The 27,088-nt window shown below is 41.3% G+C and overlaps 1 protein-coding gene across 4 annotated transcripts in view; it reads right to left on the bottom strand.

The window, feature by feature from the left end:
- NUP133 (nucleoporin 133) overlaps positions 1–27,088 on the bottom strand; it is a gene marked incomplete at its 5' end in the record, with an annotated part of 57,360 nt that overhangs the window by 12,348 nt on the left and 17,924 nt on the right. For 3 of the 4 annotated variants that reach the window (XM_082855231.1, XM_082855232.1, XM_082855234.1), the window contains 12 exons: positions 4,607–4,765; positions 7,115–7,248; positions 7,890–8,141; positions 8,709–8,808; positions 9,383–9,505; positions 12,697–12,921; positions 15,483–15,577; positions 16,841–17,004; positions 21,242–21,333; positions 22,738–22,895; positions 23,751–23,898; positions 25,357–25,504. In XM_082855231.1, the coding sequence (XP_082711357.1) occupies positions 4,607–4,765; positions 7,115–7,248; positions 7,890–8,141; positions 8,709–8,808; positions 9,383–9,505; positions 12,697–12,921; positions 15,483–15,577; positions 16,841–17,004; positions 21,242–21,333; positions 22,738–22,895; positions 23,751–23,898; positions 25,357–25,504 (1,798 nt within the window). The remainder of the gene's footprint in view (positions 1–4,606; positions 4,766–7,114; positions 7,249–7,889; positions 8,142–8,708; positions 8,809–9,382; positions 9,506–12,696; positions 12,922–15,482; positions 15,578–16,840; positions 17,005–21,241; positions 21,334–22,737; positions 22,896–23,750; positions 23,899–25,356; positions 25,505–27,088) is intronic. The other variant, XM_082855233.1, reaches the window with a different exon arrangement.

Here is a 27,088-nt window from a genome sequence, read left to right as displayed (position 1 = left end):
CATATATATGCTGTCTACAAAAGACCCACTTCAGATCTAGGGACACATACAGACTGAAAGTGAGGGGATGGAAAAAGATATTCCATGCAAATGGAAATCAAAAGAAAGCTGGAGTAGCTATACTCATATCAGATAAAATAGACTTTAAAATAAAGAATGTTACAAGAGACAAGGAAGGACACTACATAATGATCAAGGGATCAATCCAAGAAGAAGGTGTAACAATTATAAATATATATGCACCCAACATAGGAGCACCTCAATACATAAGGCAACTGCTAATAGCTATAAAAGAGGAAATCAACAGTAACACAATAATATTGGGGGACGTTAACACCTCACTTACACCAATGGACAGATCACCCAAAATGAAAATAAATAAGGAAACAGAAGCTTTAAAAGACACAATAGATCAGATAGATTTAATTGATATTTACAGGACATTCCATCCAAACACAGCAGATTACACTTTCTTTTCAAGTGCACATGGAACATTCTCCAAGACAGAGCACACCTTGGGTCACAAATCAAGCCTTGGTAAATTTAAGGAAATTGAAATCATATCAAACATCTTTCCCAACCACAATGCTATGAGATTAGAAATCGATTACAGGGAAAAAAACGTAAAACACACAAACACATGGAGGCTAAACAATACATTACTAAATAACCAAGAGATTACTGCAGAAATCGAAGAGGAAATCGAGAAATACCTAGAGACAAATGACAATGAAAACACGACGACCCAAAACCTATGGGACGCAGTGAAAACAGTTCTAAGAGGGAAGTTTATAGCTATACAAGCCTACCTCAAGAAACAAGAAAAATCTCAAATGAACAATCTAACCTTACACCTAAAGGAACTAGAGAAAGAAGAAGAAAAAGAAAAGTTAGTAGAAAGAAAGAAATCATAAAGATCAGAGCAGAAACAAATGAAATAGAAACAAAGAAAACAATACCAAAGATTAATAAAACTAAAAGCTGGTTCTTTGAGAAGATAAACAAAATTGATAAACCATTTGCTAGACTCATCAAGAAAAAGAGGGAGAGGACTCAAATCAATAAAATTAGAAATGAAAAAGGAGAAGTTACAATGGACACTGCAGAAATATAAAGCATCCTAAGAGACTACTACAAGCAATGCTATGCCAATAAAAACGACAACCTGGAAGAAATGGACAAATGTTTAGAAAGGTATAAGCTTCCATTCTATTTCTTCTAGGAAGAAATAGAAAATAGGAACAGACCAATCACAAGTAATGAAATTGAAAGTATGATTAAAAATCTTCCAACAAACAAAAGTCCAGGACCAGATGGCTTCACAGGTGAATTCTATCAAACATTTAGAGATGAACTAACGCTCATCCTTTTCAAACTCTTCCCAAAAATTGCAGAGGAAAGAACACTCCCAAACTCATTCTGTAAGGCCACCATCACCCTGATACCAAAACCAGACAAAGATACTACAAAACAAGAAAATTACAGACCAATATCACTGATGAACATAGATGCAAAAATCCTCAACAAAATACTAGCAAACAGAACCCAACAACACATTAAAAGGATCATACACCATGACCAAGTGGCATTTATCCCAGGGATTCAAGGATTCTTCAATATATGCAAATCAATCAGTGTGATACACCATATTAACAAATTGAAGAATAAAGATCATCTCAGTAGATGCAGAAAAAGCCTTTGACAAAATTCAACACCCATTTATGATAAAAACTCTCCAGAAAGTGGGCATAGAGGGAATCTACCTCAACATAATAAAGGCCATATATGACAAACCCATAGCAAACATCATTCTCAATGTGAAAAACTGAAAGCATTTCCTCTAAGATTCAGGAACAAGACAAGGATGTCCACTCTCGCCACTACTATTCAACATAGTTTTGAAAGTCCTAGCCATGGCAGTCAGAGAAAAAAAGAAATAAAAGGAATACAAATTGGAAGAGAAGAAGTAAAATTGTCACTGTTTGCAGATGTCATGATACTATAAATAGAAAATCCTGAAGATGCCACCAGAAAACTACTAGAGCTCATCAATGAATTTGGTGAAGTTGCAGGATACAAAATTAACGTACAGAAATCTCCTGCATTCCTAAACACTAAGTGTGAAAGATCAGAAAGAGAAATTAAGGAAACAATCCCACTGCAGCAAAAAGAATAAAACATCTAGGAATAAACCTACCTAGTGGGTAAAAGATCTATACTCAGAAAACTATAAGACACTGATGAAAGAAATCAAAGATGACACAAACAGACGGAGAGATATATATGTTCTTGGATTGGAAGAATCAACATTGTGAAAATGACTATACTACCCAAAGCAATCTACAGATTCAGTGCAATCCCTATCAAATTACTAATGGCATTTTTGACAGAACTAGAACTAAAAATCTTAAAATTTGTACGGAGACATGGAAGAGCCCGAATAGCTAAAGCATCCTTGAGGGGAAAAAAAACAGAGTTGGAGGAATCAGACTCCCTCACTTCAGACTATACTACAAAGCTACAGTAATCAAGACAATATGGTACAGGCACAAAAACAGTAATATAGATTAATGGAACAGGATAGAAAGCCCAGAGATAAACCCATGCTCCTGTGGTCAACTAATCTATGACAAAGGAGGCAAGGATATACAATGGAGAAAAGACAGTCTCTTCAGTAAGTGGTGCTGGGAAAACTGGATAGCTACATGCAAAGGAATGAAATTAGAACACTCCCTAACACCATACACAAAAATAAACTCAAAATGGATTGAAGTGGCGCAGTGGTTGAGAGTCCGCCTGCCGATGCCGGAGACACGGGTTCGTGCCCCAGTCCGGGAGGATCCCACATGCCGCAGAGCGGCTAGGCCTGTGAGCCATGGCCGCTTACCCTGCACGTCCGGAGCCTGTGCTCCGCAACGGGAGAGTCCACAACAGTGAGAGGCCCGTGTACCGCAAAAAAAAAAAAAAAAAAAAAATGGATTGAAGACCTAAATGTAAGACCAGACACTATAAAAATCTTAGAGGAAAACATAGGAAGAACACTTTTTGACATATATCACAGCAAGATCTTTTTTGACCCACCTCCTACAGTCATGGAAATAAAAATAAACAAATGGGACCTAGTGAAACTTAAAAGCTTTTGCACAACAAAGGAAACTATAAACAAGACGAAAAGACAAGTGTCAGAATGGGAGAAAATATTTGCAAATGAATCAACGGACAAAGGATTAACTCCAAAATATATAAACAGCTCATGCAGCTCAATATCAAAAAAACAAACAACCTAATAAAAAAATGGGCAGAAGACCTAAATAGACATTTCTCCGAAGGAGACATACAGATGGCCAAGAGCACATGAAAAGCTGCTCAACATCGTTAACTAGAGAAATGCAAATCAAAACTACAATGAGGTATCACCTTACACCGGTTAGAATGGGCATCATCAGAAAATCTAAACAATAAATGCTGGAGAGGGTGTGGAGAAAAGGCAACCCTCTTGCACTGTTGGTGGGAATGTAAATTGATACAGCCACTATGGAGAACAGTATGGAGGTTCCTTAAAAAACTAAAAATAGAACTACTATATGACCCAGCAATCCCACTACTGCAATCCCACTACTGGGCATATACCCAGAGAAAACCATAATTCAAAAAGACACATGCACCCCATTGTTCATTGCAGCACTATTTACAATAGCCAGGTCATGGAAGCAACCTAAATGTCCATCAACAGATGAATGGAAAAAAACGATATGGTACATATATACAATGGAATATTACTCAGCCATAAAAAGGAATGAAATTAGGTCTTTTGTAGAGACGTGGATGGACCTAGATATGGTCGTACAGAGTGAAATCAGAAAGAGAAAAACAAATATCATATATTAATGCATATATGTGGAATCTAGAAAAATGGTACAGATGAACCCGTGTGCAAGGCAGAGACAGAGACACAGATGTAGAGAAGAAACGTATGGACACCAAGGGGGGAAAGTGGGGGGTAGGGAGTGGGGGGTGGGATGAACTGGGAGATTAGGATTGACGTATATACACTAACATGTATAAAATAGATAACTAGTAAGAACCTGCTGTATAGCACAGGGAACTCCACTTTGCTGTGAAGTAGAAACTAACACAACGTTGTAAAACAACTATACCCCAATTCAAGAAAAAAAAGGGCTGTAACAGAAGCCTAGCCAAAAAAAACCCCAAAAATCCCAACATTTGCTCTCACGTCAATACCCTGTCAAGGACAAACTTTAATTCATGTACTCTTTTTACTGATAATTTGAACATTTTTATTACAAGAAAATACTCATTACAAAAAAAGGCCAATAACTGCTAATTATGTGTTAAAGTTTTTGTGCTTTATTTTACTGTAATAACAGTCAAACCACAATAGTCTTCATTTTTTTTTTTACTGAGATATAACAAGTAATGGCAGTACCATCATAAATGAAAAATACTTTTATCAAATTATGTGAGAGAATAGGAGATATACATTTTTAAAAAATCCATAAGTAGTATTTAACTACAAAAAACTAAACTAGTTAAAACTAAACAAAAAATTGCCTAAATCTGCTCCATATAACTGAATCCTTCTTACCTTTTCTAATTCTTGGCTGTTAATTTCATGTAACCAGCTGAGATGTTCATGAGCTTGCAAAAAATTGGCCAACTGTCCGTGTTGAGAAATAGGCTGAGATAATAATTTGCCTCGCTTTCCTTTCTCCAGATACCAACGGAAGAGAAAGTCTGAAAAATTCTATAAAGAACAAAGCCAAGAATTCAAGAATATATAGTAATACAGTTTTATAACTACGTTTCTGGGGCTTCCCTGGTGGCGCAGTGGTTGAAGAGTCCGCCTGCCAATGCAGGGGACGCGTGTTCGTGCCCCAGGCCGGGAAGATCCCAAATGCCGCAGAGCGGCTGGGCCCGTGAGCCATGGCCACTGAGCCTGTGCGTCCGGAGCCTGTGCTCCGCAACGGGAGAGGCCACAACAGTGAGAGGCCCGCGTAGTGCCAAAAAAAAAAAACAACACACATTTCTGATAATAAAGTATTAAATTTCTCCCAAAGGTCTTAGACTCCAGAATAGAAATCCAGTTTTAAACACTCATTTCCTGCATTGTAGGGTCCTCAAATCACCTCATTTAACAAATGAGGCCATTCAGATCCAGAAAAGGGATTTTGCTCAGGGTCACACAGATGTGCACTGTCCAGTAACATGGCAGTCACCGGTCACATGTAGCTGCTTAAACTTAATCTAAAATGTAAAATTCAGTCCCTCAGAGACACCAGTCACATTTCAAGTACTTGAAGGCCATCTGTGGTCAGAAACTCCATTTGGGACAGCACATATGGGCAAGATCTCCATTACCACAGAAAGTTCCACTGGACAGTACTGAGACGCTATCCTTCCAGAATGAAAGATTCTCAGGGGCAGAACTGGGTGCCACGTGTCCATGTGGGCTGGCACAATAAATCAGAATCTAGAGAGGCACATCCAGTTTCCCCACAGGACGTCTGCTGGATGCTGGGGTGGTGTGAGAGGCTGGGCTAGAAAGGAAGACAAAAGTCTCCTGCAGTCTCACAGTACTTAAGAGATATTTCCACTAAAGGGGGAATTCTGCAAGGAACACACCAGCCCCATAAGACATCTGAAACCAGAAATGAATGAATTTAACGGAAGTTGTAGTCAAGCCCTGACCCACCTCTATTCTTGATGTATTGAGTGATCTGCCTCTCATCTTACCTGTCTCCCAGGGGAAAGAACAGCATTGATTTCCGTCTTTACGGTTCTTTTATACACAATGTCCAAAATACAATTTAAAAAATTGCAAGGGACTTCCCTGGCGGTCCAGTGGGTAAGACTCCATGCTCCCAATGCAGGGGGCCCAGGTTCAATCCCTGGTCGGGGAACCAGACCCCACATGCATGCCACAACTAAGAGTCTGCATGCCGCAACTAAAAAAAAAAAAAAGATCCTGCATACCGCAACGAAGATCCCATGTGCCTCAACTAAGACCTGGCACAGCCAAAATAAAAATAAATAAATGTATATTTTTTGAATTGTAAGACATAAGAAGCAGAAAAATATGAATATGCAGGCAGCAGAAGCAGACCTAAGAATGATCATTTTGGAATCAGCACAAAAGGACTTAAAATAACTAGTAAACATATTAAAGAAAATAAAAGGAACAAAGCACAAAAGGATGGAAAATATCAACGGAGAATAAGAATCCTTAAAAGGAATAAAAATTATGATGGGCACAAAGTACTTACTTCAGCACTACTGTGAAATATGAGATAAGCCATGTCCAGCAATCAGGTACTGATCAAATAAGTTACATCCAGTCCATGAAATACCATAACAACATTAAAAATGTGGTTGTGTAATATTTAATGATATGGACAAATGTCTGTTATGTATTAAGTGAAATAAGCAGTTAATGAAACATGTTTGGTAGAGTAAAAAGACTAGAAGAATAAAACCAAATGTTAAAAAGGGTTCTCTCTGGGTGGTAGAATTATGAACGATTTTTTAATCTTTTTTGTTTATAGTGGTTTCCTGAACTTTATACAATGTTACCTTTATAGTAAGAAAAAAAATCAGTTTTTACATAAAGATCAACTGACTGAATAGACTGGCTTTAAGGAACAACTTAAATGTACCTGAATAGTGTCACAATGCGAACTTTAAAAAAAAATAGTAAGCATAAAAAAACAACAACAGGAAGCATGTCAAAGAAGGAAAACAAGAATCTTAGGTGTACGGAAATCTGAGCTCTCTAAAAGTAGCATCCCATGCTCCCAAGATCTTCTACTCAAACTTTAGAACTCTAGCAATATCCGTATCCCTAAGTACTTTTAATTATAACTGAAAATATAAGAATAGAAATAAAAGTCTTAACATATTTTTCAGAGGTCAAAGAATCCGTCAGTAATATTTATATATAAAGAATTGTCTACCTATTTACAACGAAACATAATGTACAAATTAGTATCTGGTAATCTGCAAAAAGACTGTATCATCTTCCAAAAACCCCAAGTAAGATTTGAGATGGTAAAGTCTTCTTACAGGGTCCACTGCCTACACCCCCAGGGTTCGTTACCTGGTCAGCAAACTGTGTCATGTAGCGCTGCAGTCTGGCCTGGTTGTCAGTCTGCTCACACATTTGTACTAAGATATCAAAGTCACAGTATTTTTCTGCTAATGAAGCAGCCCATGGGTACTGGCCTAGTGTGACTATGGAAATGAGAACAGATGGAAAAAAATCCTGTTAGCGAAAACTTAATATGTAATAAAAAAAATATTCCTTGAAATTTTACCTTTATTCATATTATATACTAAAGTTAATTAATAGAAACCTTTCCAGTTACTGGCATTTAGTTTCATAATCCATATAAACTCATTAAAGATGTAAATTCAGTCCCTTGCTTCATCACTGCCCACCTAAGATGCTATCCCCTTCCTTCATGTAGCAAGACAAGCTTCTTCTCTGAATCCTGGCTGTGACCGTCTCATGTTCTCCTCTGAAGAGCCGTACCACCTCTCCACACCGTGGAACGACCCTTGTCTGCTCTACCCTGCAGTCTAGCTGTTCCTGTGAAGGTCTGAGATGGTACACAGTCTCCACATGCTGTTAATTTATTTATTTTTAAATCATCTTTAACACCATCTAGGACACTTGTTACCTGGTAAGTAATGACAACGAGGCTGAATAAATGAACACAGAAAGCTGTACACAGGAAAGCTCTGCTTTAAGCTCTGAGCTACAGCTGGGTTAACGACATTACACTGCATAACACATTGCGTGAATGATTTGGCTCCTACATCTGTTCTGCAGACTCAAGACCCACAGCCCTCACTAAATATCAGGCACTTACGAAGCGGAGATAAGAGGTCTGATCTTTTCTGCAGGTATTCCATTTCCAGATTGTTATATCTTTCTTGATCACTGGATCTGTCCACAGACTTGAGCTGAGAAACATAACCATCCAGGAAGCAATCAATCAGTGCTACCAGCTGCTCTGTCAGAATGTTTCGGAGGTTGCTATCCGCCTGAGGATAAACCATTTTCAGGACAATCCCATGCTGGCGCACTATTGCTGTTCGGATGCCGGCAGGACCACTCGTTGCTGTAAAATCACACAAAATAATATGACAAGTAAGGATTCTATAATGGCTATGGGAAAGACCAACTGCCTAAAAATTATACCCCGTCAGCCTTGATGGATGGAAAATGAAATCATATAGGAGGTCAGCTGGTACTTCTCTATGTCCTGCTCAAACCCATCTTCTCTATGAGGACGGCCTCAGCAGAGCCAGGTAAACATGATTCTTCTTCCTTCTAAATTCCTTTAATGCTACTCCACTTATTTCCTTGTATTAAAACAACAAAAATTACAGTCAGTACATCCAGGGCCTGCTGCTATAAATAACTACACGTACTAAAACCTAGTAGATGTCTGAGTACCAGTTTAAAAAAATGAGTTACAAAGAGATCTACAAATCATTCCAAGGCAACAAAGTGATTTTCGTAAGAGCTACTCATCTTGGGGATGGCGCTTGTCTTATTTTTCATTTCACTCACAAACTTGCACTAGGAGGACAACATGGCTTCTGAAAATAACAGACCCTTAGAAATGTGTTTTGATCAGCTGCTAATGAATCCGTGTATTTGGGCTCAGTGCTTGCAGTCTCACCTGTCCACGGAATATACTCAGGTTCTTTTTCTACTGGCTCTTCTCTTCTATACAAGGAGTTTCTATTTTGTCGATAATGACTAGCAGCTTGCAGCATGTCCTGGAATATGAAATGTGTTATCACATGCAGGAAGCAGGGGATCCCAGGATCTCTAAGATAATCTGAAACATCAAGTCTATTATTACAAAAAATTACTCGGCACAGACCTGTTGGACTACTTTTTGATTCTTTCTGCATTTGAAATTTGTTTTACTCTAGAGTTTAACTTCAGTTTTAGAGAACTATGGTAACCGAACTAGGAAGACCATTACTATAAAGTCCATGAGCTAAAATTAAATGAAACATTTTAATCAATAATATAAGTAGTGTGCTTTTGTGTAATTAAAAAGCATACAGTTACAGTAACATTAATACCTTTGCAATGATATACATGACCTCTCCAAATAAAAGGTTTATTCTACCAAATAGAAACTTTTAACATGCACAAGGCAAACACTCAAATGTGTATTAACTGACTGATAAAATGACTGAGGTTTTCCTAACTTTTTGGAATGAACGAATGGCTAAACCATTATGGATCACTGGTGATGCAAAGTAGGAACATGGAGACCACTTCCTCCCCCATCCACAGCCTGGGCTTTGAGCTGCTGGTATCTTCAGCATGTGTGCGTACCTTGAGAATACTGTTCACACTGATCGCCACCTCCGCCCATTCAACTGGCTCCAAGGCCGTGTCCTTCAAGACTTGCTCCTCGTGTTCCAGTAAGCACTCCCAGACGCTATCTACCTGGGACACCTGAGGAAGGACAGAGACGGTACCTACTAGGAACAGAGACCATGCTGATGGGCCACGCTTACAGCTGCCTGGAATCGACTCAGCAGGCTTTCCTCACTAAGTCACACCCTCTGCTCAGTAGTCAAAGGGACAGTCAGTGATGAAAACAAATTTAAAAGCCAAGAAAAGTTAGAATCTCCTAACTTTTAAAAGGTGGAGAGCCCAAATAACTGAGTCTGATAAATAAGCAAATTCTGGATTGGTAGCCGGTAGGTTTTTTATTTAAATATCAAGTAACTGAAATATTTGTTTATTATAGCTATGAGGGCTCAATGCCACCTTTAAATAGTACTAGGCTACAAATGATGTCACATAACAATGCGAGACCCCAAAGTAATGAATTAAACAAATGAACTAATGGATTAAAATAGTTATCCAACCAATGAACTTGCTAATTTCTTTCTTTGAAGAATTTCTTTTCTTTAGACATAACAGAAATGTTTGTAGAACAGCAGTAGCTACATAGAAACTAACTAAATACATAACTTGTAACTGTTCTATTTTTTGTCATTAATTAACACATGAAGGTAACTGTGCAAAAATGTTAAGCACTGAAACACTTGTTTCCAGTTTCAGCCCCCAGTTAAGCTTTTCCCCCTTTATTTATCAAGTGGATATTTACTTGGCATTTAGAGTTTGCATAGCATTGGGCGCTCAGAGATAAGAAGAAATGGAAATTAGATTTGCTGCCCTCAAGGAACTTACAAACTAGTTGAAGGAACGATTCATAAACACATGCACAATGGAGCCCAAACAAAATCACTCTTCTTCCTTTAGTATTTCTGATGTCAGTCAAAGGCGTCCTAACAGCCCTAGTAAGAAACCTCTGGCACGTTGAATTTGTAAGAACTTTTTACACTGTTAATGTGAAAAAGATAATGAAAGCATATGTGATATAAAAGGCACGAAATAACATAAAAGCAAATAAAATCCCAAGACACTTGCTAGACAGCCTTACCACGTGAGTTACATGTTCAGTGGTTTCAAACATTGCTCATAAGCTGTACCAACACTGTTGAGGGCCTGTTCTGAAGCAGTTAACTCGCTTTATAGAGCCCCAGGAGGTGCGGGGGCTCCTTCCAGACTCGCTACAGGTGGAGGGTCAACCCTCAAGCAGAGTCTGTATTATTTTACCTTCTATCCAGGGCTGTGAGATCACATCTCCCCTACACAGCCCACCAATCAGAGCCTGACTTGGGTTATCCAGCTCTTCTCTTAAAATGCATACTTGTTTGTAATGTAATTTACCACTCCCAAGTGGATGGACAGGTAAAAAGAAAAAAAAAAATTGATACATATTTTTTCACTAAACACATGCATACCTCTTCAGCTCTCTCTTTTTATTATGGTTATGCCATGTGGGAGGCCCTTTAGAACTTCACCCAAAGGACACTTAAGACCAGTAAATGTAAAGAGAAATTAAGATAAATGGTGATGTAAGCAGTCTTAAACATTACTATCTTCCATATGGAGCATTCTTTTGAGGAACCAATCACATTTTTAGGTTTTTTTTTTCCTATCACATTCCTATGGTGCTACTCATGAATTATGTATTCATCCAACTGATAATTTCCAGACCCTATTTTTTTTCCAGTTAATTGGAAAAATGTACTTATACATAATTAACTAGTATGCTTTGCACTTTGATCCAAAAGCAGAAAAAGCAACCAGGTTCTTGCTCAACTCAATTTGTCATTAATAATTAAATAAGAAAAACAAAAACTTTATCTTGTAAAATTATGTATGAATAAAGACAAAAAAGGACACAAAAATGACAACAGTTTGGTTAGATCATGAAATTTGAGGTGAACTGTCTTTCTTTTTTTTATTCAGATTTCAGGTATACTTGATTAAAAAACAAAATAAAACAGAAAAGTGCTTTGCCTTACATTCCCTAGAAAAAACCCCCAAATGTATAAAAATGAGGCCTTCTTCAAACTAAACACATTTATGGAGTCAACAGAACTGAACATAGTTCAGTGTCTTATTTTTGGTTGCAGTACATCAAATATTCAGAGTAGAAGAGACCCTTGGCACAGGCTGTTAGATGCTAGATGACAGCCGGGCTGCACGAGGAAGGAGATAAAATTAGAGGCACCAAACAGAAAAACTTCCCAAATGCAAAAAACAATTCCAAATTCCACAGAGCTGGGGGAAGAGCTAGCACTGTTTCTAAACTCAGATAACGCCACAAAGGGAGAAGGAACAGCCCTAGTGAAGGACTACAAACTCCTGAAGCAACTGACTAGCACACCCAAAACAGCCTGCTGAATGGTGGCTCAGAGCCAGGATCTGTGGTCTCAGCTGAGTCAACCGGCCCCTGGGTCTTGGCATCAACACCTGTAAAGGGAGACGGGAAAGTCAGCCCTGCCTTTCATGAGGTTGTGAGGTGTCACTCAGGTACCAGAGCTGTGTGCTCTGACCAGTGCCCAGCTGCCACCAGCTGGCCAGCACCTTCATCTTTTCTCCCTCCCAAGTTTACAGCAGGTTTTTCTTTTCCTCTGAAAATAAATCTGACTTTAAAAGTGAGGTGTAGAGCAGGATCCCAGCAGGCAGCTGAGGAGAGTTTAGTGAAGGGACTGTTTACAAAGATGTGAGCAGGAGTCAGGGGACCAAGGCGGGATGGTGCAGCCCGGGCTAGCAAGATGGGGAGCCACAATTAGGTCCAGGCCTGAAGGCGAACTGGGACAGAGCAGTCGCTGGAGGGGCGGAGAGGGCGGCCTGAGAGGAGCCTAGTCTGACAGCAGGCACAGCAAACAGGTGGAAGCAGCAAGGAAGGAAGCTGGGGACGACAGCTCCAAGCTCTGACGTGATGGTGCTGCACCTTCATCAAAACAACAGAAGCCGGGGGACAGGGGAGCCCACCATGGAGATGCCCTCTGGGGCAGAGTCAAGACGTGGTGTGGAGAAACACAAGGAAAACATCCAGACATGATAGGGAAGACTTCGTAGTCATCTTTACAAGCCCTAACTTACAGGGAAAGCGATACATGAGTGATACTTCTGAGGGATAATTTACCCAGAAAACATGGAGTCCAATTTAAAACTGCAATGACATCTTTTGTTCTCAATCCTTTCCTCACCGGGGGCCCGTTCTGTAAATGGCACAGCGCTCCAGAGCCGCACTAAGGGGAGGACGGGTCTCGTCTCACCTCTCTGAAGAAGACGTCTGCGGGAGTCAGGTTGCACGGGATTTCGCAGTCCCTCTTGTTTAAGGCCATCAGTATCGCTGTGTTGACAAGGTCAGAAAGCCTCGAGTGGTGGTTCTTGAGGACGATGGCGGCGGCCAGCTTCTCAGCGTGTTCACAGAGCAGCAGCCGTGTGGCCATCGGCAGCCCTCTCACTGGAAAAGTGCCGAGACGTCCAAACAAGCCGACCTTGAGACAAGACGAACACATATTCTTAGAAAGCATTCACAGTAACATACAGGAAAACGCAGTCACATTTCCACCAGCAGCTCACTGGGTACAGAGATGTTGGCCCCATCCTCCCCCGGGAACACCTCCGTCTATTGGTCTTTGGGGCTGTTCCTAACACTCTCTCTCTCTTCAGCCAGGGCCATTTACACCTGTAAGAAAGTACAGACATTCCTGTTCTAAGATTAGGGTCAACTACTGTTGTCTCTACCTACCTTATTCCTCAAATGATTGTTTATGGTTATCAAAATCATAAAATTGTTCTTTTCTAGCTACACTGATCAACTCCCCTAGACTCCAGACTTTCAGAACTAGAAACTCAGCAGCCTCCACCTTCCAGAACCCTAAAGCCATGGGGAGGGTGGCGGGGGGAGGGTGTCGCTGACCCTTTGCATCAGCTGCCTCTGATTTGCTTGATGCCCATTTCTGGCTTGAGGAGGAGTTTCATATTCAGAATTATTTTCTTAGATACAAGTATCCAGTTGTACATTTTTCCTGATTATTAATGTAAATCTTTCAATGAAATCAGCTCTAAATATTAAAGGAAATATAAAGGCACAGGCAGACTGGGATTTTTAGATCTGGCTAGACATTCCCTTGCAACGGATGCTGCTGCCAACAGCTGTGACTCCACGAGGGTCTGAGGCCCAGGGAGGCTGTACCAAGAGATGCCACAATGGCTCCAGCCCCATGGCTCCCCCCCTTCGCCCCCCTCCCCCGATAATTTAGCATCCCCGCAGTGTGGCATGTGAGGGCCACAGACTCCTCCCACTCCAGCCTTCTGTACACCCTTCTGCAACGTGACCTTGCCACTCCTCCCATCAAGAGGCACAATCAAGTTCCCAATCCCTTTTATCTGGCCTGGCCTTGTGACTTGCTTTGACCAACGTCACTTTGGTGGAAGTGATAATATGTGACGTCTGAAGCCTACAGCTTCTAAGTTCATCCCCTTGAAGCGCCGCCTGGAGACCACAGGAGGCCAGTCCAGTCTAGAGGAGGATAAGACTAAGTGGGGGGAGAACCAAGAGGCCCCAGCGGACGGTGGCACCGACTGCCAGTCTGACGAGAGATGCCTGGGGACCTGCCAGCTCAGCCCACCCCAAATGCAGTTCAAGGAGAGGGCCCAGGGGAAATCAGCAAAGAACCGCCCCTGCTAACCCACAGTTGTTTTAACCCACCACATCCGGGGGTATTTGTTATGTATTAAGAGTTAACTGATAACACCTGACAATTACATCAGAAGAAAACATGTTTTTTCCCCATTGATCTGCAGCCCACCTAAAACACTAAGAAAAGACTCAGTGAACAAATAAGGTTCTCTTGCCCAGACAGTAAGAGCAGACTGGAGCCAGACTGTGCATTAAAACTGAAGCAGAGGGCTTCCCTGGTGGCGCAGTGGTTGAGAGTCCGCCTGCCGATGCAGGGGACGCGGGTTCGTGCCCCGGTCCGGGAAGATCCCACATGCCGCGGAGCGGCTGGGCCCGTGAGCTATGGCTGCTGAGCCTGCACTTCCGGAGCCTGTGCTCCGCAACCGGAGAGGCCACAACAGTGAGAGGCCCGCGTATCACAAAAAAAAAAAACAAAACTGAAGCAGAGTGAGGTATTAGAAACAACCAAGGTATTTCTGGAATCCTCTAGAACCACACTGTCCAATAAGGTAGCCACTATCCAGCAAAGTGGTGACTTTAAGTTAATTAAATTTAAATTTAGAAAACTTCAGTTCCTCAGCTGCAGCAGCAATTTCAAGTGTTCAGCAGCCACACAGGACTGAGGCTGCCACGCTGGGCGGCACAGCCACAGGGCAGTCCCATCACCACAGAAGGTTCTATTAGGTGGCACTGACTTCAGTCTCTTTTAACAGGGAGGCATACTGATTCTGGGAAAAAGTGTGCAAAAATGGATTTAAATTAATTCTTTTGGATTATGCCTGGGAGCCACAACTGATCAACAAGGTAAGGATGGGTGATTTTGTGTAACAACTCTGTCTAGCAGCAAAAACATTTTCTATTATTAGGCTCAATATAAATGGGAATTCCCTTACCCCTTAAAAAAAAGAATACTTTATATGAGTATTTGATGCTAATGGCACCTCGAAATTAAACATCCACATAGAAAAACCTGTCACCGCCTTCAGATTCTTCACTGTCTTTCTAATAATACAAAATCAACTCGGGAAAACCTAAGTTTTATATAAAAGCACACAGGAAATCCGAATGAAAAGCAGGGTATCATAGGATGTAACAAGAAAAGCTGAAATAACATTTCTGCTGAAATACACTATTTTTCTTCTTTTTATCCTATTTTCAATGCAGCTTTGCTTCTTGTAGTTACAGGCCTCCACACAGCCCTGGAATTATTTACTTAAGTCAGCAAAGAAAATGGGCAACACTAGTCATGTCCCACCCAATGAAACACCTCAGAATTAGTGAGAAAGGGTCTCCCACTGTCCTGGAGAGAGCCACAAAGGGCACAGTAAAGCCAGGTGTCCGGCCATCCCTGTTCACAGCGACTGGGATGCCTACTTGGTGAATGAAGTCCATAAGGAAAGAATGGGCTTTCATCTTGTCTTCGAGTTGGTGGAGAATAATCAAAGATGTATTGCTGAACCCAGGTGCTTCTGGTGAAACACAATAACAAGACAAAAACATAATACACTGGCTTGACAGAAAGTACTGCTATTAGAAGTTAAGAAAAATCTATACAAAAGGAAAGTACTAACCTTTCAATGCAATTATTAATTACATTACCCAAGAGGTTAAAAATTTAGACGAAACTTTTGGGGGTTTGATACAATTCATACCGCATTTATTCAAAACACAAATATGTTATTATTAGTTTAATCACTTGTATCATTCTAAGCTTGACAGCTCAAAACAGTCAAAGAAAGAAGGTGAGCACTGATGTTTTCTTCCTAAGACTCTAATGAGAATTACTTGCTAGGCAGGAAATTAGGGATTGAAAGGATGTTTGTGACAGTTACATGGTCCTTGGGGACCCCTGAGTGCCCCGATGCTGCGTGGAGGGTAAGACGGACAGTCACCCAGGCCGAACAGGAGGACACATGCCCACTTCTACAGGCTGAGATCTGACCACTGCTGCTCTTAGAGAAGCACATAATTTCCATTAGCCAAATTCAGTAGTTATGCTAAAATTATCATTTAATTTGGGGCAAGTGTCAAATGCCTACCTATGCCACCAATTTCCTTTTAGAAATAAAATGCTGAGAACGCTAAGTAGGGCTGATTAATCTGTTCAGACAGAACATGTAGGATTTGCTCCAATGTTTCCTCCGTTTCTATTCTACTATGTAGACCTGTCTTGAGCCCTTTATGTATGTATGCCTGTATGTATGTAAAATAGATGAGGTGTTTTTTCTTTTTTTCTTATTTTGTCCATGACGCACAGCTTGCGGGATCTCTGTTCCCCGACCAGGGACTAAACCCGGGCCATGGCAGTGAAAGCTCCGAATCCTAACCACTAAGACCATCCAGGAGCTCCCTGTTCTGAGCCCTTTTAAAAATCTACTATGGGCTTCCCTGGTGGCGCAGTGGTTGAGAGTCCACCTGCTGATGCAGGGGACATGGGTTCGTGCCCCTGTCCGGGAAGATTCCACATGCCGCGGAGCAGCTGGGCCCGTGAGCCATGGCCGCTGAGCCTGCGCGTCCGGAGCCTGTGCTCCGCAACAGGTGAGGCCATAACAGTGAGAGGCCCGCGTACCGCAAAAAAAAAAAAAAATCTACTATAAGGAAAGTTACAACTTTTATAAAATACTGAATTAATATTAAATTGTTTCAGAAAATAAAAAATATGCACTGAGAAACGCTTGAACAAAAGAACCAGAATGTTCTTCTCCATAACATTAAAATTAGGACGCTCTTACCCTCGGGGACAGACTCAGCCCACCGTGGATCAGAAGCAGGGTAGTCGTCCACCAGGTCCACGCTGATTTGGGTAACAGCTCTGTCTAGTTCACAATTGGAATCCGAATCAGAGTGAGAGGAAAACAGCTCATCAACTATCATTTGAGCATGACCTAAATCTTTTCTGAAATAAAATCAGAAAACAAAAGTAAAAGTATTAGGAGATATAGGGATATATGTATATGTATAGCTGATTCACTTTGTTACAAAGCAGAAACTAACACACCATTGTAAAGCAATTATACCCCAATAAAAATTTTAAAAAAAAGTAAAAGTATTAAACTCATCATGAAAAAGTTAATTGTGAAATTAAAAGTCCCATATGTTAGCCCAAAGTTTATTACTTCTAATATCATTTATTTAAAAGGGAGACAATTATGCATTCATTAATTCAACAAATATGTGTTGAACACTGATAATATGCAGGTTCTGGAGACAGAACAATAAACAAAACATCAGAACACAGTCCTAAGACTTCACAAAGTATACAGTGGCATGAGGAGTCAGATAATTAAAGAAGCAGTTACACACACACACTAGACAGGGAAAGAACAGAGGCCACATAGCACACAGAGGGAAAACCAAAACCCCCGACGGGCAGGGAACACTTCCTGGAGGAAGAGGTGCAGGGGGGTGGGGGTGAGTGTGGGAGGGGCACACAGCGGCAGAGAGAGCACAAGGCACACCTCTAAGAAGTACGCCTGCATCCCAGCAGAGAACGGAAGCCCTGGGGGAGAGAAGATCACCCAGTGAGGAGAGAGGGAAGAAGGGTCCAAGGCAGACCTCTTAGAAACAAAGGACAGAGCACAGAAGGTCTCGTAAAGCACGTGACAGAGTTTGAGCTTAGAAGGAAATGTCGCGATCTGTTCTATTTTAAAAAGATCATTCTAACTATGCTATGGAGATGAGGGATCAGACAGGAGGGAGAAAAATCCAGTGAGGAAGTTACTGCAGAAATCTATCCAGGCAAGAGAGGACGGGAGTTTCCATCAGCAGCAGTTGCAGCAGCGAAGGAGACAGGCAGACAGCTTTGAGAAAGAGACACAGGAGGGAAATTCTGGCCATCGGCTGGGTCTGATGCGTAAGGATGACTGAACAACTGACTGTGGCTGCTAGGACCTGCCACTGGAACAGGGGCTAGGAAAGAAAGAATAAGCTCTGGAGAAGACAAGCACAGTTTCACATGTGTTACAGCTAGGTTCCTGTGGAACACACAACTGCTTCTGAACATTCTTCATTTGTATGTAATGGCCCAGAGCAAGGTAGGGCTGTGCTTCTTCAGCAAATGAAGCCAAGGAAGGAGGAAAGATGGCACAGGGAGTAGAAAGAGAAAAATATGGAAGACGATAACAACTGGAGACGACGTCTCAGGCAGTTTAGCTGTAAACAGGAACAAACAGAAGAGGTGCTAGCTCAAAGGGGGACAACAAATCAAAGACTGGTCTTTTTTAAAAATGGCAGATTAAATATGATTAACAGCTGATGAGAAGAGGCCAGCACAAGGTCAAAGATGCAGAAGGGGAGTAACTGAGAGAGTACAGTCTCAAGGGAAACAGGACACAATGGCACTCAGAACAGAGAGACTGGCCTTAGGAAGAAGAACACCTCTTCCTCCTCCCCAGGGAGGGAAAGGGAAGAGGAGCCGGGATGCAGGTAAGTTTGTGGGCGCTAAGTACAGGGAGTTGTCCTCTGATGGCTTCTACTATCTCTGTGCAACAGGAGCCTGAGTCAGCTGCTTGGGGGGGAAAGGGGCAGAGAAATGGGAAGGTAGCGAGGCGAGGAAAGGGTTGAAATGGTCTCTGCAGAAGAGGAGACAGAGCTGACCAGAGAAACACAGAAAAACTGCCGCGAAGTGTTAAAGGCAAGGTTGAAGCCGGAAACCTAGTTATGCTAGAGGTCATGGGAATACAAAGTGGACCATAGCATGATCACTCAATAATGAACTATTTTAATCAAAAGACTAAGTTTCTTAAAACTCTCACGAACAAAAGATTTTATATTTATATTAAGTAAAATCAAAATAATATAAAAATTAATTTCAAAGAAACCATGCTATAAAAATAGTAATATTACCTTAGCAAAAAACTGAATGGATAATAGTTTAGAGTTCTATCCACCAGCTTTGACCCCCTGAAAATAATTCTGGTTGTCACGGTCTGGGGGGAAGGATGCTACTGGCATCAAATGGGAAGAGGCCAGAGATGCTGCTAAACACCCTACAGTGCACAGGACGGCCCCGCAACAAAGACCATCTGGCCTCAAATGTCAGTAGTGAGAAGGCTGAGAAATGCTGCTTTAAAGGTTCCATGATCCCATTTGTGAAGAGGCTAATTTTTTTAGACCATTGGCTGACACCACCCCAGAAATGACTTCTTGTTAACCTCATGGTACTTGATGCTAAACAGGATAACACAGTTGTGTCAGAAGCCCAATAACACCGGTCCTAAGGTTACTACGCTCTGAGCACTTGAGGTCAGGGACCCCTTTTCATACTTAATCACCTTCCCCAGTAAAACATTTAGAAATGACTATACTGGGTTGAATAGTGTTCCCCCAAATCCAAGTCCACCCAGAACCTCAGTACGTGATCTTATTTGGACATAAGGTTTTCGAAGATACGATCAGCTAAGTTCATGCTGAGGTCATACTGGATTAGGGTGGGCCCTAAACCCAATGACTGGTGTCATCATCAGGACACGTGAAGACAGATGCACAGCGAAGAAGGCCATATGCCAATACAGACAGCTGGAGGGATGCGTATGTGGCCAAGGAAAGCCAACAACTGCCCGCAATCACCAGGAGCTAAGGGAGAGGCTAGCGAAGACCCTTCCCCAGAGCCTTCAGAGGGTACACGGCCCTGCTGCCACCGTTCTTTTGGACGTCTGGCCTCTAGAACTGTGACAGAATAAATTTCTATTGTTTTAAGCCACCCAGTTTGTGGCAATTCACTACAGCAGGCACAGGAAACTAGCACAGTGACTCCATTACCATTTAAATGTTGAGATGCCACAAGTCTGACAGAACTGTTAATTAAAGGATAAATTTATACAAGATAGAATCAGAGTATTAATCCAAATCTTGGCAGTCAGACTGAACACCATGCAACAGAACAAGACTAAAAGAATACTATTTAAAAACAGAAACAAAACACTGGTGCCCTCTTCTGGACAGGAAATTAAGCTCAGTAGACCATCAGTACGATGGCACAGAATTTTCAAACTGTGAATGCACTGCAAAGTCTCAAGTGTGTCCCTTCTGTGAGAGGGAGCCTCCACGCACCAGACGCCACTAGGAGTGGAATTACGGGACCGTGAGCTGAGAGCGGCAAAAATGGAGGCGGTAAAGTCTGACTATTTCTTCAAAACAAAGATCTGCTAAACCCCAATTCCAGAGACATTAAGCAATCTGTCCAAAGTCTCACACAGTTAATCGGGACAGAGCAAGGGCTGGATCACAATTTTCCCGAGTATTCATTCCAATATGAATGGAAGGTACCAGATACAGAACGTGCAGAATGTGTGTGCACGACAAACTGAAATGACTGTATAGGGTCAGCAAGTGCGACAGAGCGAGTGCAGTTGTTTCCTCCACCCCGCGCACACCCTCCTGCGAGCAGCCTTCCACGGGGCCTCACCCCGGGACTCGCTGGGGCCAACGGGATATTAGCAAATGTGACCAAGCAGAAACTCGAAGAGCACTTGTGCAGCGAGGCTTCCTCTCTTCCACTTCCAGAGCCCTGAGGTTTGTGAGCAGGCCAGGGTAGCCTGCTAGAGGAAGATGCCACATGAGGCAGACAGAGCTGACCAGCCAGGGTCCCCAGATGGGAGCAAGTGTAACCAGACAGCTGGCTGCTGACCACAGACCATGCGCGAGCCCAGGCAGGACCAGGAAAACTGCCACCCCAGCACAGCCCCAAACAGCCAGACGCAGGGCCAGAAGCTGTATTAAATAAGCCACTGAGTTCTATGGTGATTTCTACACAGCAGAACTCAACCAACAGGCCAAGACTAATTCCTTTACAACAGCGATGATAACCCTTTGTATGCAACTTCACTGCCTTCACATTATACATAAAGCATGCCTGCAAGCTGCCTTCATGACCACCATTTCTAGTGGGACATTGTTTCCATCGAGTGGAGAGGCTGTGTTACACCAGGTTTCTCCCAGCCTAGCTGGAACCCTCCCGCGGCTACCAAGTTCAGAACAAGAGTTTGTTAAAGTGCTAAAGCTCAGAAAAACATCTTCTCCTGGATGGCTTCACTCCTCCAACTCGTTCCCACTAGTCAACAAATAAGCAGCATATGTCAGTAACATGTGTCCTCAGACATCAAAAGGGCAGTAATTTTAAAGACTTGTCATACCTGCAATATTGCAGAAAAGCAGCTTTTAGCAATTTGGTTTTATCTTCCTGGGCAATAGTTTCATTCTTGGTAGAGGTGTCAAAAACCACACTCTGTAAAATACCAAACTATAATTTAGAGGTGAAGGTATAAGAATATTCTTAGTTATTGGACTAAACACTGGACCCACCTATGAGAGCAACAGTACAGACACACAGCTGTTTGCCGTACTCTCTATACCAACTGTTTATATATTGATACTTAAGACATTTATTGAAACAAGATAAAACACACCAAATGATCCACTAAAGTCCTATAGAAAATGTATATATAAGTCAGAAATTATATTGTGAGTAAAATCATTTGCAGATTTCATCACAACACAACCTTCTTAGAGGCTTACCCTTATACAACTCATCACAAAGTGTATTTCTAAGCATAATGGTTGATTTCAATCTTAACACACAGCAGTATTATGAAAACCACATGATTACAAAAGAAAAAACGTAAAAAAAAAAGTTACTTTCTGTTGAACCTGTATCAAATCATTTTCATTTTGAATTACACAGTCTATATATTTTACATACTATTCAAATGGAAATTACCCCAAACAGTGTTAATTTTTAGCCTCCTGTAAAAGAATGATAAAAATCTTTTTTACGGATCAGGGTATTTCAGAATTCAAGATGACAGGGAAAAAAAATGATGTTTTTTCCCCCACTCTCCCCTCAAAAATCATCCCAGAAGAAAAAGAAACACAACCACCACACATCTGCGGTTGCAACTGCAACACACAAAGATGGAAACCAGAAGGGAGGAGCAGCAAGTGACAGAGCAGGGAAGAGGCCAGGCAAACCCGTGCAGTGCGGGGACAGGCCCTGAGGACAAGAAATAGGGAAGTTCCAGGCAGACAGCAGGCAAGGGGCTTCTCTAGAGACGTGACCCTGGGCAAAGCTTTACGGAAAGGCGCCTACGCAGCTGCTGGAGGGTGTGGGAAGATTAAGCCATATATCAAAGAAAAGTAAGCAAATATGAAATTAGTCCACTCCAAGAATCGCACAAAGTTGTACACTAAAGGAAATGTAATCAGCACACTGCTTCACTCTGGACTATAAACAACATTCACATAGCCCTTATAATGGAAAAAATGTACACTGGGGTGATAAACGCAGAGAGGAATGTAGGTTACCCAAGTCCTCATCCTCCAACAGGAGATCTACAGACGATGAGAATTAGTGAATGAGAGACAGCAATACACGCATATTACTTAGAAATGTGGAGGCAAACACCAAAAAAAACAGCTGAAGGACTTACAAGTAGTCACTTCTGAATAAGAGGACAAAAGAGATGAGAGAGATAAAAGAACTAATGTCTTCATCACAACTCTTTTAAAAGGGTCTGACTTTTAAACATTTGTGGGAAGCACCCTGATAAAAATCGTTAAATCCTTCGCAAATCAGCTACACTTTAAATCAACTATACTTTAAAAAAAAAAAAATCTTATGGAACCACGTTACCTCATTGCCTGGTCCAGCAACTGAAGATGCCAGGGAATCTTCAAGGTCTTCTGCCAATACGGACACATTTTCCCTTGAAGTAATAGACACCAATCCACTGTTTCTAGAAAAAAGGATAGGAACGCCCCCACAGGAACCAGCTCCTAAAATACTATCTCCTAAGAGAAAGAAAAATACGCGATCAGATAGACATAACCAAAAAGTACTTTCCTAAATCCACCTCCCAGCAGAAAATCCTGGTGATATCCTTCGCCGTGTTACTCCTACTCTGTAATCCCGCGTCAAAAGTCAAGGCTCCCCGCTATCTGGAGTGGTAGGCTGTGTCCTTCACTGTGCCTTGCAAGAGTAGTGGGTACAGAGCACCAAATGAGAAAATCATCCCTGCTGCAAGACTCAGAGTACAGCTTGCCAACCCTACCTTGACTTACTGAGTAAGCCAGTGCGGAAGGAAAAGGTTTAAGCTCTCTTGGATTCTTAACAGCATCCCACTCACCCAGTCAAGGCTCTGGTGCTGGGACTAGAGAATTGAGGGTCCATCCTGCTGCCTCACATGGATTTTGCCCTTTGCCCCTTAAGATAAAGACCCTGATGAGACTGTCTGCTTGGTGTTTTTCACTCCTGGCTGGCTCCCCCCATCACCCACACCTCCCCCCCAGTTCCAGCCCCCTTGCATGAGTCCAGCACCTGGGATTCTTCTTACCCAGGGGTCTGGACAAACATTTAAAGAACATCAGCTCAGAATAAGTCACTCTTACTGACCAGGAACAAGCAATTACTTCTGTTAGCATCAGTTCTTTTCTTCTTGGCCTCTTCTGGGAAAAACGTTACTATTTTTTGCCCATAAATGTATCAGTTTGGGAACTCTACCACCCTTCCAGTTTTTCAGCTACTGTAGGCGTGGTATTGAATGTCACAGGCATCATGGTTGAAGCAAAGTTTATGGAAAGAGAACAAAAACTGCTCAGAATGACTAACGAGTTCCCTAATCCTGTTTTCTAAAACCACTACCCTACCTTGCGTATTGAAGACGATTTTCTCCCGAGGAAGAGAAAACTTCCCAGTTCCTGTGGAGCACACGTAGACAGCACTTTCAGTATACAGATAGGCAGTCTGGTTTGAAAAGTTTGGGACCATCAACTGACACATAATCAAGTCTTCAGACTGAAAATTAAATTTAAGATTACATTTAAACAGAATTGAAACAAAAATACTTGTTTGTATGATTTTGTAATTCACACTTTTGTACGCTCATAAAAATGATAAAATAATTTGTTGATTATCCTTGTGAAAACCTAAACACTATCCATCAGATGATTTACAAAACATGACAATAAGTTTATAAACATCAATTAGAGAGACCATTTGCTGAGTTGCAAATAATTAGCAAAGTTTGAAAATGTTTCCATGGCGATAAGATTTTAACTAACCGCCTGTAACAAATGTGAGGAAGAAAATAAAAGGATTAGTTCATTATTTATTTTAGAATTGACAAATTTATTTATAAACGACCCCTGATAAATATTGTCTTTTTCTTCACTGTCCAGATATCAAGCACAAGAAAACTGAGTTAATTTGATCATATATGAAATTAAAAATAGAAATAAGACCTAATTAAATCATAAAATTAGCGAAAGCTAAAAAGGATATTCCGTTTATTAAAAGAATTTTACAAACATAACATAAACATGGAATTTTTTTATTCTCAAATTGTCTTCTTTATACCCTTTCCCACTGTCTGAAAAATTTAAACACTGAGCATATTTTTCTTGTATAATCAGAACACATAAGGTTTATTTCTGTTTGAAATAAAAGACCAAACTAAAAGATTTCCTTACGGCACTCAGCTACACAAATCATATTAAGAGTGAGAGTTCAACAGAATTAGATACTATACAAGATTAAATGAAATGAATTTACAGCAGTTAAGGCCTTTCCTCAAAAACATCATACTTATTCAACAATGTTCAATTGCTATTAAGAAGCTTAAAATTAGAGAGCTTGCCTTTTAATCGTTCACATGAAATTTGACAAGTATAGAATGTGGTTACCTACAAATATAATCCTACTTTGAGGAAAAATGGGATTTTTCTGTAGTATATAGGGCTCAAAACCAAAGCCCAGTTCATGTCAGGTTTCTTCCTTATTTTTCACTCTGCAGTTCATCATCAATGTTTTCCTTCTCAGCGATACTGAAATGAAGACCCCTTCACAGAGCTACGGCAGGAGAGGCACGCTCCTCGCTGTGAGGGGCTCCCACTCTCACTTCTCTTTAGCTAAGGCTGAATAAAGGACTGAGTATGAGATGGCAAACAGAATGCAATGCCTAAAAACTAGCTATTTAAAGTGTATTTCCAGGAACTCCTTGGCAGTTCAGTGGTTAGGACTCTGCACTTTCTCTGCCAAGGGCCCAAGTTCAATCTCTGGTCGGGGAACTAAAATCCCGCAAGCTGCCAAAAATAATAACAATAAAGCAATAAAGAGATTTAAATAAAATAAAATAAAATGTACTTCCAAGCTCTGCAGATGAATTTCTCAAAGAATCTGACCCTGCAATGGTTAGGAAAAGAACTCAGCATGTTACTGTCACTTTGTACTTTAACTTACAGATGGAAACCTTACCTGAAAAGGTGGGTTATACTGAGTGACTTCCACAGTCACTGCATCTGACATTTGGTAGCCGTTATCTTCTACTGTTACCAGCGAGTAATAGACGAGACAGGGCTTGTCTGCCAGGTGCCATGCCGCTGACAAAATCAGGAGACCATCGCTAATTAGTGAGAAAGAAAGATCTATTGTCTCTTGGGAAAACAGTCTGGCAATGTCTTGAAGAGTTAAACACGCATTTCCCGTATGACCTAGCAAGCCCAGTGCTAGAGACTGGGACCTTATAGTGGCTTTACTCATGATTGCCGAAAACTGGAAACAACCCAACATCCTTCAACTGCTGAATAGATAAACAAATCCTGGTAAATCTATACAATGAACTACTACTCAGCAGTAAAAAGGAAGAAACCACTGAATGAATATCAAATGCATTATGCTAAGTGAAAGAAGCCAGACTCAAAAGGCTTTATACCCTATGATTCCATTTATACTATAAGGACAGAAAATACATCAATGGTTGCCAGGAGCCGCAGGTGGAGAGAGGGGTTGACAAAAGAGTACCAAGGAAATTTTGCAGTGATAGAACTGTTCTGTATCTTGATTGCGGTTCTAGTTAAATGACTACGCGTTTGTCAAAACTCACCAAATTATACATTAAAAAGGGTGCAAGGTATTTTCTATATGTAAAATATAACTCAACAAATCTGACTTAAAAAGACCAACAAATCATCAATTACAGGGATTGGCAAAGTGCAGCTCTCAGACTAAACTGAGCCCAGGTTGAGGCTTTGTAAATGAAGCTTTCCTGCCATGCAGCCACGCCACTTGTTATGTGTTGTCTATGGATGCTTTAATGCTACCACTGATAGAGTAAAAGAGCTGCAGTGAAGACCACATGGTCCCCAAAGCCTGAAAATATAAAAGTTTTGGAACCTTCACAGGAAAGGTTGCCAACCCCTGATCTAATCTGTTCTTTAAAGCTTACTTTTGTACAGAGGAAAAACATTTTGTTTTTAATTTTAATAACCAATCATAGAACTGCTGCTGTATATTCAAGCTGCTGTATATGTGAAAAACAAACCTTTTTCCATCTTAAAGTGTATATGGTCCTCTTAAGTCTATCAAAGTTGTTGCCCCCAACCAATTAAATGGTCTCTAATCTCAACCCTTCTAAAATATTTAGTAGCATTTTTAGCAACTCTCGGTTCAAGTCTCAGAAATATTAAAAGGGTGGCAAGCACCCTCTACTGACAACTAAAAATAATAAACGGAGCTAGTGGCTGGACAACATGCACTTCAAACCAAGCAGTCCTAACGCGGCTCTCATTTCCCTTCTCCACTGTTCTCTTCCTCCAGCTCCCCGGCCCTTATCACTTCTACCTGAATTCCCGAGAAGAATTCAAGGACACTGGCCCACATCCAAACATACTGGCAGTGACCTAAAGAGCTACTGATGACACGTAAGAAGGAAGCGACTGAGGCCGCAGAGAATGCAGTCTCTTGCCCTCCGCACCAGGTAGGGAGGGAGAGACGGCCACATCCAGATGAGGCTCAACACTGAAGTCACTCTAAAGACTGGACCGCTGTGGGGTAACGGGTGCCCCCTGAGGCCCAGAGACACAGCTAACAGAGGATTCCTCAGGGAGTGGTGCTTGGACCAGTTTCATTTGACATCTTTATAAAAAAAAAATCTTCCTGATTAAAAAAACATGAAGGTATTTTAGGTAGTAAAGATGATAGGAAGATA

Source organism: Leucopleurus acutus, assembly GCF_964270905.1.
Source record: "Leucopleurus acutus genome assembly, chromosome: 14".
In the NCBI taxonomy this organism is placed as follows: domain Eukaryota; kingdom Metazoa; phylum Chordata; class Mammalia; order Artiodactyla; family Delphinidae; genus Leucopleurus; species Leucopleurus acutus.
The sequence above is the reverse complement of the archived record's forward strand: the minus strand, read 5'-3'. Positions and strand labels throughout refer to the sequence as shown.